At 30.2% G+C, this 20,033-nt stretch overlaps 1 protein-coding gene across 1 annotated transcript; it reads left to right on the forward strand.

Annotated features, from left to right (window-relative positions):
• The first annotated feature begins 463 nt into the window (after nt 1-463).
• Nucleotides 464-11,635, forward strand: LOC100200293 (single-stranded DNA-binding protein 1-A, mitochondrial). Its single transcript, XM_065812238.1, has 7 exons — nt 464-582; nt 863-926; nt 1,016-1,150; nt 7,165-7,249; nt 7,331-7,419; nt 11,200-11,253; nt 11,385-11,635. The coding sequence occupies exons 1-7, from the start codon at nt 547-549 to the stop codon at nt 11,420-11,422; spliced, it is 501 nt and encodes a 166-aa protein (XP_065668310.1). The 5' UTR covers nt 464-546; the 3' UTR covers nt 11,423-11,635.
• Nucleotides 11,636-20,033: the final 8,398 nt, after the last annotated feature.

Below are 20,033 nucleotides of genomic sequence, written 5' to 3' on the forward strand. Positions count from 1 at the left end.
AACACACAAGAATAAAATGTATAAAAATATAAACCAGTTTCTTAACAAACTTGTAAATTCATTACTTACAAACTTACCCAGACCTAGTAAGATAAAATAAAAATATGAAAACAAAAATCAATGGATTACAATAAACAAGACAAATTTTGAAAAAGATGAAAATTTATGGAAAGAAGTTCACTTTGAAAGCTCCAAATGTCTGTAAAATATTGACTTAAGTAATAAAGTAGTGAAAAGTGCCATTAAGATTGTTACAGCTTGTTAATTGAGTCTCTTTAAGAGCTACCATAGAATTCTAGAAGTCTTAATTCCAGTTTACATTAAAACTAACTATATTTTAACACTTTTTTATGTCTTGATCATTCTTGTTTTAAATTAGTTTACTAATAATACACCTAACAAATTACTGTATCTTTTATTAACCAATAGCTTGGAAATTTCTGCATATTTTTTTTATCATTAAAATCTCTTTTTTTTCCATATGTTTCGAAGCTTTAAAGTTTTAAAGTGTGTATATTTTTTACTTTTTTTAGCCCAAATAATAAAATGAATTTAGCTCCTAAAATGCTTCAACCTTACAAGGTAACCAATTATGAGAAATACTTTATTGTAAATTATAAAATTTATTAATGTCTTTTAAACCTATTTTAAATTAGGTAAAGATTTTTTTTGTGAATCTTGTAATGTTTTTAAACTAGAAAGTTATTATTTGCTTTATAAAATAAGTTAGACATAAAAAGTTATTAGAGTGTTGACTATTGTGATAATTAACTGTTGTGATAACTAAGTTATTAGAGTATTAGGCTGTTGTGATAACAGGTTGTAACTTAAAGATTCTGCTTATATTTACCATTTAATTTAGTTTTCAAGTATCCTTACTATAACCAAGAAATGTTTTTCTGATTACACTGGACCAATGGAAAAAAGTAATAAATAAAATCTTATTGTTTATAGCTTTATTTTGAGTGAACTTTTTATATGAAAAATAATTTCTTGACCAATTTTTAATGATCAGGTTTGAACATGGTCCAACTACTCGGAAGAGTTGGCCAAAAACCTGTTATACGTGGTGAAAAAGATAAAAAGTTTGCTACATTTGGTTTGGCAACAAACATTAATTATTCAAAGAAAACAATCAATGGACCAGCAGGTTGATTTACAAATTCATATTTAAAATTTATAATTTGCTACCGAAACTCTCTTTACCTAAACTCTGTGTTTATGTATATGAAACCCTAACATGTAGGTCTTTTAGTAATATTCAAATTTCATCATGTAAGGTTATGTATGCAAATACTTCTAAATCTATATATATACATATATAAATGCAGCAATAGACGCACGCGGATGATAGTAAGTGACCGGGGCCCCAGCTAAAAACAGAGGTTTTTGTAAATCCGGCTCTGGCTGGATTTTTGTTGTTGTTGCTGTATTTTTTTTATTTTGTTCAAGTTAAAATTTGTTATGAAAGCTTAAGAAAATATAAGAAAAAGTCATAAAAATAATATATACAAATATAATTCATAAATATTTACAATGACAAATAAGAAAGAACAAAGTAGATCAGATGGATATATGGTGTCTTTAAAAGATAGGAAAAGAAGCAATGATCTTAGAGAGAGTATGAGAGTAGTAATTATATTTATAATGTGTATCAGAGAAGATGATAATGAAGCCAATGATCAAGATGATGATGATGATCATTGTCATCATCATAATCATCTTAATCATCATCATCAAATGTATGCTTGACGATGATGAGGATGATGATGTTGATGATGATGACGATGAGATATATATATATACCTCTATATAAAATATATCATGAATTTTAAATAGCAATAATATATTTATAAGGAATATCAATAGTAATGCAGCCCCGGTCACAAACCCGGCCCGGCTATGTTTTATCAAACCTGGCCCCGGTCAAATATCAACCCCGGTCGCTTACTAGCGTATGACCTCATAAAAAAATGGAAGTTGCGTGGGCTTTAGTACATACATCGACTATCTAAATTTTTGGGTTTGGTATGAGGCAGCAATCTTTTCTTTCATTATTTTGCGTTTTTTTTTTCTTTTTCTGAAAAATTAAAGCACAATTTTTTACCTTGGGAGCGCAAAAATGAATTGTTTTTTTTTTTTTACTGATTTAAGAATATTAAGTTTTCATATAAATAAATGCTAGTTAATAGTTATGCATTAAAAAAAAGAAGGTAATTTTAATCTTTTTTAAACCATTTTGTGCTTTGTATAAACATGTATTTTTTAAAATTGAATTTATTCGTAGAAAGTAATACAAGTAAAGTAATGAAAAAATAGTTAAATTTTTGAAATCCTTTGTTAGGTAAATGAAGTAAACAAAAAAGGTTCTTAAAAACTCTTTATGGTGATATAAAGAAAAAAAATAATGCATTTCCATTTTGATAGAAAGATGAAATTGCTTTTTTCTTTTGTCATAAATGCATAGTCTTTGTAAAGTTGGAAAAATTTGATTTTTAAAATTATAATGGCTTTCAAAAACATTTGTATTTTTCAACAAAATGTTTTTGAGTATATTAACTTTATTTTTATATATGTTGAGTAAAGACACAATCGCTGTCTAAAAAAGTCCTTGTTTATAAAATTGAAATAATTGTGTGTGTGTGTATATATATATGTTTATATATATATATATATATATATATATATATATATATATATATATATATATATATATATATATATGTATGTAAATGATATATATATATATATATATATATATATATATATATATATATATATATATATATATATATATATATATATATATATATATATATATGTATGTAAATGATGTTATGTTATATGTTAAATTATATATATGTGTATATATATGTGTGTGTGTATATATATATATGTAAATTATGTTAATATATATATATATATATATATATATATATATATATATATATATATATATATATATATATATATTTCTATAGATTGTTGCATTTGGGAGTACGGAAGGAAAAAAATGATTCTTATGCCAACAAATACGTCACTTTTAATTACTTTTGACTTTCGTCCAACATTTGCGTGTTGTCAAAAACCATTAATTTAATTACAAATTAATTGTTTTTTAAAAAAACCTCAAAAACGCAAATTTAATTGACCAGAATATTTTTTAAAACATTCTGAATGTTTTTAATAGCGTAAACAATCTTTTTATTTTTATTTTTTTTAATAAAATGTTTTTATTTTTATTTTTTTTACTGTAAATCATGCGCGGAGTTGCTACATCAACTATCTTATAGCCTGACTCGCAAGGGAGTCAGGCTATAAGATAGTAAGAAAAAAAAAATTCCGGGCTTGCATTTTTCTTTTTACTTTTTGTCAACAAAATTTTCTGACAACCAGTTAGGAGTAGCAGCACTCTTTTGCGGCAGCAAGCTATAAGATAGTTGATGTATATACTGAAGCCCCTAGCAGTAGGCTATTTCAGTATAGTGTCCAGGCCTTGTTAAGAAGCGTTACGCAGATTGCATTTTATGTACAAAATGAGGACTTGCGTATATGTTCAGCAGTTTTATGTAGTAAGTAGTGCAATGATAGGGTGAGTTCAAAAAAGAATTACGAGATGAAAGGTTTATAGAGATCAGTGTATGGTGAGAACTACCTAAGGGAGAAAAAGGAGAACCTGAACACTACCTGAACACTGAACAGCTAGGATCAGAGACAAGACGTAAATCAAATATTGAAAGTAAATGATTAGGGTTGTCAGGAAAGCAAGTTACAAAGTTAACTATTTGAGTAAGAGATTGAAAAATTTAGAAGTTATAGTCTTTAGTGCCAGCGGCGTTAGTGGAGGTACAAAGAAAAAAGTAATAGAGTGAAGAGGTGCTAAGCAGAAGAACTTGAACAAATGGTCAAAGGATTCAAACCTGATTTCACAACAAATAGTTAAATTGATGCATATATACCCCCAAGCCAAGTATGTGACTATTGGAGTCTTTGCTAATCAAAAGATATTACCTATCAGCACTGAGATCTGTAGAAGAAATTGTAGGATTTAAATTAATCTCACTAAGAGCAAACAAGTCTGGTGATTTTTGCAAGACTAAGATTTAACTGATCAAAGGTTGCTTTGCAAGCAATGAATATTTGTAAAAAATATATTAAAACAGTTAGGTGGTGGGGATGGTTTTTTATGTTCAATATTTTTAGTTACTTTTGGCATGATTTCAGTTTAAAAAGAACTTGACTCATTCATAGATAGAGCATGGCATCCTAAGCAATAAGCTATGCAGTTCTCTCAGTCCTGTTAATTAACCCTAAGTCATAACATAAGGCTACCTATGTGGCCTTGACAATGAGCACCAAAAGTGTTTACAAGGAAACCATCCATGTGCAACATGGCACTGTTAATACTCGGATATTTTGCAACTGTTGATGGAAGCAGCCTTTCTAACAGCTACCACAGAGTTCCAAAAACTTTCCTTTTAGCCGGCCTCAGCACCATCAAACTGAGTTTTAGAGCTGTGCCTTCATTAGGAGATAACACCAAGAGTTGCATAGCCACATTCAAGGTGGCACAAACAAAAATCTCTGAAAGAGTCAAGAAGATCTAGCATTTGTCATCCTGGGCAGGAAACAAGGAAACACAGGTTTATATCTACACCAGCCTAATAGATGAAGAAGGGGTTAGAGGATGAGTATTTTTATCGAGACACCATCTCTAGCCTTTACCAACGGGGCGACTGAATAAGTGCGAATTTCATAACTGCGAATCTGCATAAGTGCGACTGGCATAAGTGCGAACAGGCACAAGCGCGAACTGGCATAAGTGCGAATCACTTGCAAAAACTGGCATAAGTGCGAACTAGCACAAGCGCGAACTGGCATAAGTGCGCCAAAAGAATTTGCAAACATTAGCATAAGTGCGAACTGGCATAAGTGCGAAACAATTGCAAAAACTGGCATAAGTGCGAACTGGCACAAGCGCGAACTGGCATAAGTGCGCCGAAAGAATTTGCAAACATTAGCATAAGTGCAAATTGACATAAGTGGCGAATTGGCAAGTTCGCACTTATGCCAATTCGCACTTATGCCAATTCGCACTTATGCCAATGTTTGCAAATTCTTTCGGCGCACTTATGCCAGTTCGCGCTTGTGCCATTTCGCACTTATGCCAGTTTTTGCAATTGATTCGCACATATGCCAGTTCGCACTTATGCCAGTTCGCACTTATGCCAATGTTTTCAAATTCTTTCGGCGCACTTATGCCAGTTCGCGCTTGTGCCACTTCGCACTTATGCCAGTTTTTGCAATTGATTCGCACATATGCCAGTTTGCACTTATGCCAGTTCGCACTTATGCCAGTTCGCACTTATGCCAATGTTTGCAAATTCTTTCGGCGCACTTATGCCAGTTCGCGCTTGTGCCAGTTCGCACTTATGCCAGTTTTTGCAATTGATTCGCACATATGCCAGTTCGCACTTATGCCAGTTCGCACTTATGCCAATGTTTGCAAATTCTTTCGGCGCACTTATGCCAGTTCGCGCTTGTGCCAGTTCGCACTTATGCCAGTCTTTGCAACTGCTTCGCACTTATGCAGATTCGCGGTTATGAAATTCGCACTTATGAAATTCGCACTTATTCAGCCTCCTCTTACCAACCAAGAGCCCCAAGGCAGGAGATTTTTAAGTCTTTTTTTTTTGGCTAAAAAACATAACCTACAAGGCAGCAGGGCATAGGGTAAGTAATACTGGATTACATGATACCGGTAGCAGGGTGATCATGGTGATCTTGAATTTGTCCTGACCTTGAGTAGTTAAAAGGAGTTACTTCCTGTGAACAGTACTTTAAAACATTAAGCAGGATATATTGGAAGGTGATTGAAATATATTGAAAACTGATCAAAAACTTTTGACTGTTAGTGTATATATATATACATGTATATATATATATATATATATATATATATATATATATATATATATATATATATATATATATATATATATATATACATATATATATATATATATATATATATATATATATATATACATGTATATGTATATATATATACACATGTATATGTATGTATATATATATATATATATATATATATATATGTGTGTGTGTATATTTATGTGTGTATATGTGTATATATATATATATATATATGTATATTTATGTGTGTGTATATGTGTATATATATATATATATATATATATATATATATATATATATATATATATATATATGTAAAAACTTTGGCAGAAATGGTGTTAAATATGTTTTTATTTCTTTATTTAGTTATTTAAATACAAACTTCTCACATAATTTCAACATGGATAACAAATTTCAAGTTTCAAAATGTTTCTCTTTTAAATTAAAAAATAATGGAATTTAATTTAACATGTGCTAAAAAATTAATCACTTAAGTCTTTTTTAATGATTTCCCACTCTCCCACTATGTTAGTGCTCATCAAATTTTTTGTATTTGATGACATTTTATTCACAAAAAAGAAAAGAAATGAATAAACTTTTATAACATAGAAGTGCAATCAATCTAATGTATGTATGTATGTATGAATGTGTTCCTATTCATACATACATACATTCATGCATACATACATGTATACATAGATTCATACATACATACATACATACATACATACATACATACATACATACATACATACATACATACATACATACATACATACATACGTACGTACATACATACATGCATGCATGCATACATACGTACATATATGTGATTTTTCCAGAAACGATTTTGTGTTTGCACAAGTTTATTTGGACACTCAAGCAGGTGTTAAAATAAATCTGGATATGTCACTGCATATAGAATGCACATACATAAATATGAACATACATACATTTATATATATATATATATATATATATAATATATATATGTATGTATGTTCATACATACATACATACATACATACATACATACATACATACATACATAGATATATATATATATATATATATATATATATATATATATATATATATATATATATATATATATATATATATATATATATATATATATATATGTATGTATATACTGTATAATATATACTATATTATTTTTTTCGATATATTTTTAATACTGATGCAGTTATAAGTTTTAACTAATTTCAGCTATGATGACAAAAACAGAGTGGCACGATATTACTGTATTTAGACCATTTCTAGTTGACAGAGTGGAGCAATATGTTGACAAAGGGTATTCTTAAAAAAAATTTTCTACATTTATTGTGAAAAACATAAAAAAATAAAACAAATCTTTTTATGGTTACAATTTCAGGTCTCGTGTTATGATTATGGGCTCCATTGAATATGTTAATTATGAAAAAGCAGATGGAACTAAAGTTCAATCAACCAGAATTGTTCCAGGTAAACTGTTGTTCTAAATTTTTTATGCTTTGAAATGTGCTAATGGTTAAGTTATTTATTATTTTTTTATTTTAAATAACTTTGAAATTTTTTATTTTTGCCTATCAAGTATTTTTTGAATTGTATAGAAGTTTACCTTTTACATGTCTTGAATGCAAGTGGTAGCATTTTATGTTATATGTTTAAGTTCTTTTGTTTTCAAAACTGTTAGTCATGCATTCAATAGATTCCACTTCTACAGTTTTTATTTAAGAATATTATTTAAGGTTTTTTTTAGACTTTTTTTTCTTCTATTAAATTGTCTTTTCAGTACTTATCAAAATTAAAAAATAATGAAGCTTTTAGATTTTCCACATCCAATTAACAATTTTTTCAATCTAGAAATTGAGAAATAGACGAATATAAAGATCAAAATTACTTGACTATTTTGATACCAATTTCATAAATTATTATTATTTTATTGAAAAGTTATATTTTAGTTAATACCAATTTAACTTTTATTAATACCACTTTGTTATGCAATTCCATAATTGAAATCGATTTTTGTTTTAATCTGAAATGTTGCATCTCCTAAGTATCAATTTTTTTTTACTAGTTATTCATAGTCACTATTTTAGGATGTCTATTTTACCTAACTGAATTTAGATTTAAACTGAATTTCGGTTGTGTGCAGACAGTATTGATCTATCTATGAAAATTTTCATTATCTTTTTTTTTTTTTTTAATTAAAAAATTATTACATTTCAAGTTGACATTTTAAAATTTAAGTTGATCAGAACTTTTTTTATACTAGAAAAAAGTTTTTTTTAATTTAATTTTAGTTCACTCACAATAAGGCTGCAAACAGCCACTATTGAGTTGTGAGTTACTAGACATGAAAGAATAGAGTTAAAGAGCGAGGAAATGGTTGACAGAAGACTTGAAAAGTTGTAGGTTGTAAGGGTCAGGAAAACAAGAAGATAGGAGAGAGTTCCAAAGGATTGTAATGTGAGAGAAAAAACAAGACAAATGTGAAAGAAAAACTAGACAAAGTTTTCAGAGCAAGGGCAGGTACAGTAAAAGGATGTGACTTTGCTGAATGACAAGTCAAGCGAGAATGATTTTTGGTTGATGGAACTTTTTAGAAGATGGTAGCTTGAATATCTTTTTTCGATAGATTGACAAGAAAAGACATTTTTGTTGAGACAAGAGTATAAAGTTGAGTCATCAGCAAATAGAGTCACTTTAGATTGTCAGGTTGTCAGGAAGATTATTAATGTAGATAAAAAACAAAGAAGGACCAAGGAAGTTACTGAAACTACCCCAGAAGTTACTGAAAATTAAGAAGAGTGATGGCCTTCAAGGTTCACTTTAATAAAGTGGATAGAAAGGATTTGATAATCTCAAAAATTTTCCCAGATACACCATATGAAGCAAGCTTATGGAGATGACCAGAATGCCAAAAACTTTGTCTAAAGTTTTGGATATTTCAAGAGCAATAGCTCTGCCTCGCTGCTTCCATCAAATACACAATAAAATCTTTCAGTCACAGAAGTCAGACAGTCAGCAGAAAAGCAAGAAGATTGAAAACCATATTGGTTATTACTTCAAAGTATAGTTGTATTGTTGACAGCAATCAGTGAGCTTGTACAGCTTTGGCAAAATTAATTAGTATTTAACTGTTAATTCTAATTTATATGCTCAGTGTGTTAACTATCCTCTATTTAGACCATCACACAGACAGTTTCCTCATCATATGTAACAAATGACTTTACCAATTTTAGAAGACCTTTTTTTTTGAACTAAAACTTCAGGTAAAGACATTTGATTATTTTCCCAATTAAAAAATAAACTTGTTCTTAAAAACGTTATGTTCATCAAATTTATGTTCTGGTTAACACACTGATGCAAGGTCAATATGAAGTCCCTGGTAGTATAATGTTCAACTTGTTTTTCCATCCAGCTATCGCAGCTTATATGCGTTTCAAAGTTAAGAAAAGGTAACTACATCAAAAAAAGTCTCCTCTAATGTACTGTGCTCTCGAATTTGGGTAGGTGACTCAACATTTAAAAAAAAAAAAATGACTATAGTAGTTAGTAACTATAGCTTTGGCAAAATTAATTAGTATTTTCTTATTCTAATTTATATGCTAATTAGTATAATTATAAGTAACTATAATATGCATTCAATCTGAATGATAAAAAGTTTTCCCTAAATTGTAATTTTTAAATCCAAGTGATAGACTAAGATAAAAGAAAAGTAAAGAAAATAAAAGATACAGTACAGTTGTAGAAAATACATGTATAGAAAGGCCACAAAAAACAACAGTTCGACAAGATCGACTTATAGTTAGCGCAAGTTTAGCAGCTTCTTTCTCTATGGCATCTCATTTGGCTTTACAGAAAACAATCACAAAGTTTAACTGTTACCTGTCACCTACAGGATGTTGGCTCAAATAGAGAACTGCGTTAAAGAAGACATTATGAGCTGACATTATTGCAAAATGAAAGATGTTTACACAAGTGCACATTAACTGGATCACAGAGCAATGAAATAAGTTGGTGTGGAGTGATAAAAGTACCTTTACTGTTTCTTGTGGAGTTAAGAGAGCTTATTTAAGAAGGAGAGTAGGAAAAAAGTTTTGTTTTTAGTGTGTTACTTCCGAAGTCAAGCATCAGGAGGCTCCCTTATGATATGAGGTTACATGTTTATGGTATGAGGTTACATTTATACTTATATGTTATTTTATACTTTTATGGTATGAGGTTATATTTATACTTATGGTATGAGGTTACATGCAATAAATGTATTCACATTTACACACACATGGGTACCCGCAGGGTACCCTTGTGTGTGTGTATATAATATTTACATATATGCTTCCAAAGGTTAAACATCAAATTCTAACATGTAACCTCAATATGTGAGTGCTTTAAATATGACACATTCACGTATTGCGCAAAGTCCAAATTTAAGTATGTTCATGCATATGCCAAATGCGGATGTTTTGCCAAAAGTTGCAATTATGGAGGCTTGGGAACAAATATACCCAAAACGTTTGACTCCCTACTCCCTCATCCCTGACCCAAACTTAAAGATTTGCAGTTGTAGAATGTAGTAAAATTTTGAATTTTACAAGCTCAAACTAAATTTAAATTCATCGACTGGTTTTAAATTTCATTTAAAAAATTGTAAAGTTATGAACATGCGAAATTTCCCACTTTGTCCCATTTATTCAGGTGATGTTAAATATGTATTTGGTCTAATTTAGCCTCATCACACTATGCTAAATCAGACTGCTGATATTTACCAACTCGAAACTAGGATTAGGTATTGTCTAAGAAAAAATGAGCATCGACGGCATATAATTGACTTGTATAAATACAACGTTAGGGAGGTTAAATGGTTTAATCTTTTAATCATTTCTATTGGCGAAAATTTTTAAAAATATTCGGGGGCATCCATAAAGTATGCAGTAATTTATTTTATGCAGTAAAACAACTGATTTTTGAATACCTACCTTTTTGTACGCATCTGTATGCTTTGAACGACCCCACCCCTTTGCGTACATATTTTATGGAAGACCCCTTAAATAAAGAATAGTGTTACCAAATTTATAATTTTTTATAAAAAGCACTTAAACTAGTACTACTGATGAAACTTTAAACATACATTTGTATATACACATTGTGAACAAACATATACACATATACACATACTTTTTTTTTTTCTTTTTTTTTTTTAAGATTTGTTTTGTTTTTGTTTCCATATATTTTGTTTGATGTATTATTTTTTTTTAGACGATCTTATTATTCTTTCTGGGAAAGGAGCTGCTGAAATCCATTCAGAGTCAGGTAAGTAAAGCAATGTTTATTAATTCAGTATTCAAGTTCTCTTGTTTAATTTTGGCTCAAATTACTATCTGCTTTATAATAACTATGTCAATAGACTAGTATTATTGTTTATTTTTGATGGCTAATTTTAGAAACATTGAAGTCAGCGAAAGAAATCCATCAAATGTAAACATTTTATATGGGTTAATCTTTTTGGGAATCGTTTTAAATGAGTCCACTGGCAGCATTGAGTTACAAAAAACGTGCTTTTCTTTAGTCTGTCAAAAACAAGTCACATTGTGTTCTTTTTTTTTTTTACGGTTTTTTTTTATTTTTACTTTTTAGAATTTTTTTTTGTACATATTTTCACTATTTTTTAGTTACAAATAAAATGCAAACCGTATTTTTTTTTTTTTTTTTGGGAAATAATTAATCGCCTAATTAAAAGTGTGATAAAGTAACAGCATTCTACTTTGTTTCAATTTGAGTTAAAGTCAAAAAAAGGAAGAACATTTTTTTTTTATTATAAGTTATTTTATTAATTTTAACAAAAACTTTGAAACCGTTTTATTCTAAGAGAGTTTTAACAAAAACAATTTAACACCGTTTAGCTTTGAAGTAGGATTTGATGGTAACTGATCAAATAGTAGTATATTAACAAACTTTTCTTTATCACTGTTCCAAATAAGAGCAAATTTTAGAAACCGTATATATAGATGTATTTTAAAACATCGATAACTTGGGTACTAATTTTTTTTTTTTTTGGTCACACAGGTAAGAAATTTAAGGTTTAAGTTTACTATCAGAGTATCCCAAATAAGTTAATAAAAATAGTAATATAGATGTCTGAATAACTCATTTTCATCTTCAGAAAAATCTAAAATGTTTTATATTTTTAGAAAGTTGACATTGAATTTGTGGCGACAAGTTTTTTTTTGTTTTTGTATACCTTTAAAACTCAAACTATTTACTGAAGATTAAAATTTAATAGATAAAATGCACATGTCCATATACCAACTTTTGAAGCACTTTAGTTTTGTATTTATATATCAATATCTACTCTAAGTTGGTGAAAAAACATTTTTTAAGAACTTTTTTATATTTTTAATCGTGCAATTTTTTTGGTATTAAATATAGTAGATACTATGGCTCTTCTGCTCTCTAAGGAGAGTAGAAAATATACATTTAAATGATAAAGTTTTTTAAAAGACTATCGGCTGTTGCTGCCTTGAAAGGAACGGCAAATGCATTCAAATAAATACAAATTTACAAGGTCTAGTTCAAGTTTTCTGTAAGCCTGAGTATTCACTGAATGTTTTTGCCTTCCCTATATGATTAAGCTTTGGTTGTAAGAAAAACTTATATCACTGCAAAGCTGGTACAAGTGTTTCAGGCTTAGTTACTCTTAAATGGAAAAATGCTGGTTTATCTAGCTTGAAAACTTTTAGAGACTGCCCAATATTATACAGCATATGTAGTCTAGGAAAAAACAGATTTTTTTATTAAAGGTATGAAATAAGGATTTTGTTTAACACAGAAACTTTGCCAAACATGTTTCTGTGAAATTGCACAAGGTAAACCCCACAAATGTTTACCTTAGAATTAGCACAAGTCTTACTAAGAGGATTTCTAAAGTTTCCGAAAAAGTAAAGGAACAAGTAAAAAAGCACAAAAAATATCAGTTCTATTTGTATTAATAAATTTAATAAACTCACAACAAGAGGTAATCAACTGTTATTCAGGGTGGTAGCCCTCTAACCAAGAGAGTAGACAAAATCAGTTAAGGAATGAAATTAGATTTTCTTAAACAGGACAATTGGCCAAAATCGAGAGTATGAACCGGCATTCACACTCTCAAACAACTAAAGACATTCATAATTGGTGTAGCCAGCTTTATAACGCTTTTTTGGAACTCTTTGAACCCCTGATTCAACTAGAAACTACGAAAGCTGAAAATGATGAAAACATTAAAAATCTGAAGACAGAAATAAAGCAGCTGATGGTAACAAATGTAGCCATAATTAAGTTAGACGAAAGAAAAAGAAGGAAAAAAAATGTCATTATTTATGGAGCAGCCAAATCAATTAAAGAAAGCATAGAAATGAAATCAAAAGAAGACGAGTCAAAAGTAAATGAAATTTTTAAGCTCATATTTCAAGAGAATGTAATACCAAAATTTGTTAGACGGCTGAGATCTAAAACTAATAAACCAAGTCCAATTCTTGTTAAATTAGCTGAGGATATTCTTTGCAACACAATATTAGCATCAGTCAAAAAAATTGAAAAGTAATATCGCACATAAAGATTTATCTTAGTCCAGATTTGACTGATGCTCAGAGACTAACCTCAGAACTGAAAGAAATAAAATGAATTAAGCAAGAACAGACAATGACCCCTTTTGGTATGGCATCCGTGTCAATAAGATTATCAAATTCAAAAAAAAAATCAGATCAATAAATTTCTACATAATTCCGTGTCAGATTACAATGAAATTAAAAAGTTGTCATGTTTATACCTAAATGCTACCTCTCTCGAAAACTAGATAAATGAGTTCAAAGTGGTAATTGAACAATACAAACCAAATGTAATTTCTGTGACTGAGACATGGTTTAAAAGCGATTTAGTTATAAGCATTGAACCATCTGTATAGAAAAGACAGATCAGACGGACGAAAAGGCTGTGGTGTTTTTTTATAAATAGACAACTCATTAGATTCCTTTAAACTAAACAATGCCGTTCTTAATCCATGTAAACTAGAGCAAGTGTGAGAAGTTGTTTATTTAATGACAAGTATTTACTTGGATGTATCTACAGGCCAAATGGTTTTTTAGATATGGTAGCATTTGATGCGGTTTTCGGCCTGGCACGCAAACATAAAGATAAAAATAAGTTCAAAAACTTACTTATCATGGGCGACTTCAATTTCCCATCAATTAGCTGGTCAAATGGCTGTGTTGATGAAATTTTAGATGAGAATGGAATTGAATATAAATTTACTGATATTTTAAATGATAATTTTCTTTACTAGCATATTAACATACTTCCTTTTCAGCTGTCAGATGAACAACTTGTGAATACCTTAGATTTGGTCTTTACAGGTCAGTCAGCAAGTGTTAACAGAATAGATTCAAAATTTGCTTTTGGAAACATAAACAGAGGCCACCTAATAATATGTTTCAGTTTCATCTTGTCTGATAAAGCAATCTGTGGCAATAAAAGTAAGCAAAGATTTATGTTTGCTAGTTCCAATTTTGAACTAATATCTGATCTAATTTCAAATGTTGACTGGATACAATGCTTCAGTAATAAAAATGTACAAGAAATGTTTGATGAACTGATTTTTTATACTGAGGTGGCATATAATCATTTCGCTCCAATTAAAAAGACATTAAACTCTTTAAAAATTAGGCCAGGCTGGGTTAATACTAGGTTAAAGTTTCTTATTAGAAACAAACAAAGTTTAAGATATAAAAACAGCTCATGTAAATGGAAAGACCCGGTTTTAAAATCTAAATACAAAATGATTTGCAAAAATATAGCAGGTGAGATTAGAAAAGTGAAACAAAACTTTGAGTTTAATCTGGTAAAAAGAGCCATCAATAATCCAAAGCTTCTCTACAGCTACATGAACAATCGATAAGCAGTCAAAGTTTCTATAAAAGTATTAAAACGAGCAAATGTTGAAACCACTTGAAATTCAAAAAAAATTGCTGATGTCTTACACAAAAATTTTGTTTAAGATATCAGCAATATTTTTTGAATTTTGAGTGAAAAAAACTTCATTTGTGAAAGAAGATGTTGGATGAAGAATGTTTCAGTAGTTCTTTTGATTTAAGAACTACTGAAACATTCATTATCACAAATGAAGAATTTACATATAAAGGTGTCTATCTAAGATTAAAAAACTAAAAAGATAACAAATCAAGTGGTGTTGATAATTTACATTCAGCTATTTTAAAGAATTGTGCATCAGACTTCGCCATTCCACTTACGTATATTTTTAAAGAGTCGTTTAAAACCAGCAAACTGCCAGTGGAATTTAGATCAGAAAATATCACTCCTTTGTAGAAAAAGGCGAAAAAACCTCAGCAGGAAACTACCAACTGGTATCACTCACCTCAATTGCATGTAAAATAATGGAAGGTATAATCAGATGTAAACTTGAAACTTTTCTATATAAGTTCAAACTAATAGTCAAGTCACAGCACGGTTTTGTTAAAAATAAATCATGCTCAGCGAATTTACTTGAAACACTTGATATTATTTTAACCGTCTTAGAGAATAGTAAACCTGTTGATATTGTTTTTTTGGATTTCGCCAGGGCATTTGACACAGTGCAACATAAAAGATTTTTGCTTAAACTTACAGCTTATAGAATATCCGATCTGACAATACCAGATGGATAGAAGGATTTTTAAAAGAAAGAAAACAAAGAGTTGTGATAGACGAAAATGTATTGACTTGGGCAAAAATTACCAGTGGTGTGCTACAGTGGTCAGTAATTGGTCCTTTTTTGTTTGTACTATTTATAAACGATTTGCCTGAAACTTTAAAAAACCTAACCAAGCTGTATGCAGATGACACCAAAATTTTGAATGAAATGCTTTCCAGTGCATCAACTATTTCTTTCCAATCATATCGTGATTTAGCTTGTGGACTCAAGACTGACTAGTCAAATTGAATATTTCGAAATTTATGGTCATGCACTTTGGCCGGAATAAAAAAACAACCCCTTTATATCAATGAACGAAAGTGAAGTATAACAGAATCTGATAGTGATCTTGGAGTAATCTTCTCAAGCAATCTGAAATGAAAAAATCACCTATTCACCTATAAGGGAGAAATTGATTTATTATAAAGAGTCCAAAATTGTGCAACTCGATTAATACATCACTTAAAAAAAATCAACTATGAGAACTGTCTATAAACTCTCGATTTGACTACCTTGACAAAAAGAAGACAACGAGGAGACGTGATTCAACTTTTTAAATTCTTCAACGGTTTTAACGAATTGGGAGCAATCAAAAACATTAGTATTCAACAAACTTAAGCAAGAGGTCACAGCTTTAAATACGTCAAAGAAATCACTAAAAAAGCGTGTCGTTAAAAATTTTTATTTAACAGGTCAGCCAATTTGTAGAATAGCTTGCCGAGCGAGGTGGTTAAAGCACAATCAGTAAACAGTTTTAAAGCAGGTCTTGATTGCTGGATGAGTAGCAATCAAGCGAATTAGCTGTCATAGTGTGTTAATACCACACTCATTGACTCACATCAGTTACAGCAATTACTAAAACTAATACTAATTCTAAACTAGTCTCATCTTTTTGGAAAGAAATTTATTCTGATTAAGAGCAAAATCTAGGAGCTCAAATTTTTCTCAGAACAGGTAAAGAAACTTGAATAAAAGTAACAATGATAAAGGTTTTAAAATAAAAGTTTTAAAATAAATAATTATCTTATTTTAAAATGCATTGTAATATTATTAAAGAGGTAAAAGTATTTCTGTTACAATTAGTACCTCAAAAAGTGTTCAGAGAAAGATTTCTTTTAATGAGGTAGACGCCATGGTATATACCTTATGACTTAGTCAGTTCAAGTCCAATAAAATGTTAAAACATTTCGAAAAATTGGCTTCAAATTCAAGTCAAACATGGAAAAAGCTCCGAATGAAAAAAGTAAACTACTTTCTATCTTTTATGTTGCTGCTTCAAGAAAAGGGAAAAATTGATTGCTAAGTCATAGTAAAAAAAAGACTTGGTTTAGGTCAAAGATTGCAAAATTACAACACTTCTGGATTTTGTAATGGAATATAGAGCGCAGGATTTAATATTTATGCCTGTAAAGATTTGGATGGATTCAGGTAATAATATATTCAATTATAAAAATACCTATAAATATATTATAAATATGACATATTTCACTCTCTCTCTCTATATCTATATATTATATATATATATATATATATATATATATATATATATATATATATATATATATATATATATATATATATATATATATATATATATATATATATATATACATATATATATATATATATATATATATATATATATATATATATATATATATATATATATATATATATATATATATATATATATATATATATATATATATATATATACATATACACTGTTGTAAAAAAATGAAATATTGCTTGATGTCATGACCCAGAAAAATCCTTTGGGGGTATGATTGTACTATCATTGGTGGTTACTAGGTTAAAAGTCCCAAATTCTGGTTACACCGTCCGTGGAAGAAAATCCATTCTCAAATTTGCATAAAATCGCATTAAAAGTACTACAAAATATGTAACTCTAGAGCAATAAAACTTAATTTTTTATAATTTTTACTTTCATCCACTTTATAAATTTTGACAGGTTGTGTTAACTAAGTTGTTTTGGGAAGAAAGAAAAATTGGAGCTTTTTTTAATTTAAAAAAGAATATACAAGTTATATGTACCAAAAAAATTTAAGAAAAAAATCAAACTTGCTTTTTTATAAATTATTATGATAAAATCCTCAGATAAAGCTTGAGCATTAGTTATTCAATCCATTTTTTCATAGATTTAGTATCTGAATTAACAAAAAATGCCAAAAACCCACGAATAGAACAAAAAGACTGTTTGCTTCTTGTGTCTTGGCAAGGCTAGTCGCTTTTTAACCAGCTTCATGACAGAAAAAATGCAACAAATTCTGAAGCAGCCAATTGACTTTAATGATCCAAAAGTCCCAACTGGCATTTGTGAGCGTTGCCGTTCCAACCTTAGGAGGCTTGAGAAAGGGAAGCTTCAAACCCAACTACAGCTATTTGACTTCTCCAATATCAAAGTCCGTCGAGTTACAAGAGATTCAGTTTGTGATTGTTTGATTTGCTCAGTTGGCAAAGCAAAGCACAATTCCCCACATCCAGTAATGGCAACCCAAAAACCTAAAGCAAACCAGAACTCAGTTGAAAGAAGATGTTCTCAATGCTTTTCAATAGTTGGCAAGGGTCTTCCACACAGTTGCTCAAAGTCCACTTTGCAAAAGAATTTAGCAGAAGTTTTATCAAAGGACTCTGTTGCAGCTGAAAGAGTTGCAGCATCAGTCATTGTCAACAAGGAAGCTTCACCCCATGGAACAGTTCTTCTTAGCAGACCAGAGGGAATAGGAGGCCACTCTATTCCAGTTCTTCCAGGTAACATTTTATTAGATATTTAAAGTTTTAGCTTCATATTTTAAGTCTATGTAATGCATAATAATGTAAAATCTTTCTTAACTGTTTCAAAGGTTCATCTTTAAGAGCAAGAAGACTTTTCAATAAAGAACCAAAACTGACAGCAAAAGATCTTGTTTATATGCAACACAACTCAAGGCTGTCCAATTCTGGTGTGGAAAAGCTAGTGTCAATACTAAATCAAGTTGTTTCGAGTCGGATTGTAGAAAAGAACTTCCTCTCTAAGTTTGACCAGTTGAGCAAAAAACTTGAAAGTCATTTTACCAAAACTTGGATCAAAGTTGCAACTGACATGGGTACAAATCGGGTGGATAAACTTGTCATTCACTGCAAAGACTTGAAAGCTTTTTGTTAGCAAGTTCTTGAAACTAGAAACCTCTCTGATGACTACATTATGAAGCTGGGAGTGGATGGTGGTGATTTTCTAAAAGTAAGCTTTGGAATCATGGAAAAAGTTTCAGTTTTAAAATCTCCGCCACCAAAACGACTTCTCACCAATTCTCTGGCCAAGGATTCTGTTGTTAAGCGTCAGTTACTGATTGCCATTTCTGAAGATCTCCAAGAAAACTATAGCAATGTCGAGCAAGTTTTTGATCTGCTGAACATTGAAAAACTTCCCTTTATTTTGTCCTGTGATATGAAGCTGGCAAACATCATTTGTGGTCTACAAGCACATTCCAGCGCACACTAATGCTCTTGGTGTGACATTTCATCAAAAGGTCTTGCTAGGTGTGGATCTCTGAGAACTTTTAGATCAATCAGAAGAGATTATCAGGCATTCATTGCGACTGATGCTAATATCAAGAAAGCAAGTTTATTCAGAAACTCCGTTCATGATTCCATCATAAATGCCTCAGATGCATCTTTTGTTCTTGATGTTCTTCCACCCATGGAGCTTCATCTGTTGCTTGGTGTCGTAAACCATCTTCTACAGTTTCTCTCAAAAATTTGGACACATGCTCCTGAATGGCTGGCGTTACTTCATATTCAACAGCAGCCATTTCATGGTGGACAACTTGCTGGAAATGAGTGCAGGAAGCTCTTGAAGAATGTGGATGTTTTGGAGAGATTACCTCAGCAGCACTCTTTCTTTCCAGCTGTTCCCTTTATTGACACACTAAGAAAATTCAATGGTGTTGTCCATACTTGTTTTGGCAATACTCTTGATTACAGCTATGCTGAAAGAATTGAGCAATTCAGAGTCTCCTATTTACAACTTCAGAGCACCACCATCACTCCCAAGGTTCATGCTGTCATTCGCCATGTTCCACAATTCATCCAACGCCACAATAGCTCTTTGGGAATTTATTCGGAGCAAGCGACTGAAGCACTCCATCATCTTTTCAGAAACAATTGGCAAAGGTACAAGAGACCAAGCAACCACCCAGAATATGAAAACAGACTGCAAAGATGCATGACAGACTTCAACAGCAAAAAAATGGATTAAAAATATTACAAGTTTTGACGTTTTTCTCAGGAAAAAATAACTAGAATTGAAACTTTGCTTTGTAAGAATTGAAGAATTGTTATTTACCAGTGAATTTACTGCATAAATATT

The sequence above is a fragment of the Hydra vulgaris genome, chromosome 12, assembly GCF_038396675.1.
Source record: "Hydra vulgaris chromosome 12, alternate assembly HydraT2T_AEP".
NCBI lineage: Eukaryota > Metazoa > Cnidaria > Hydrozoa > Anthoathecata > Hydridae > Hydra > Hydra vulgaris.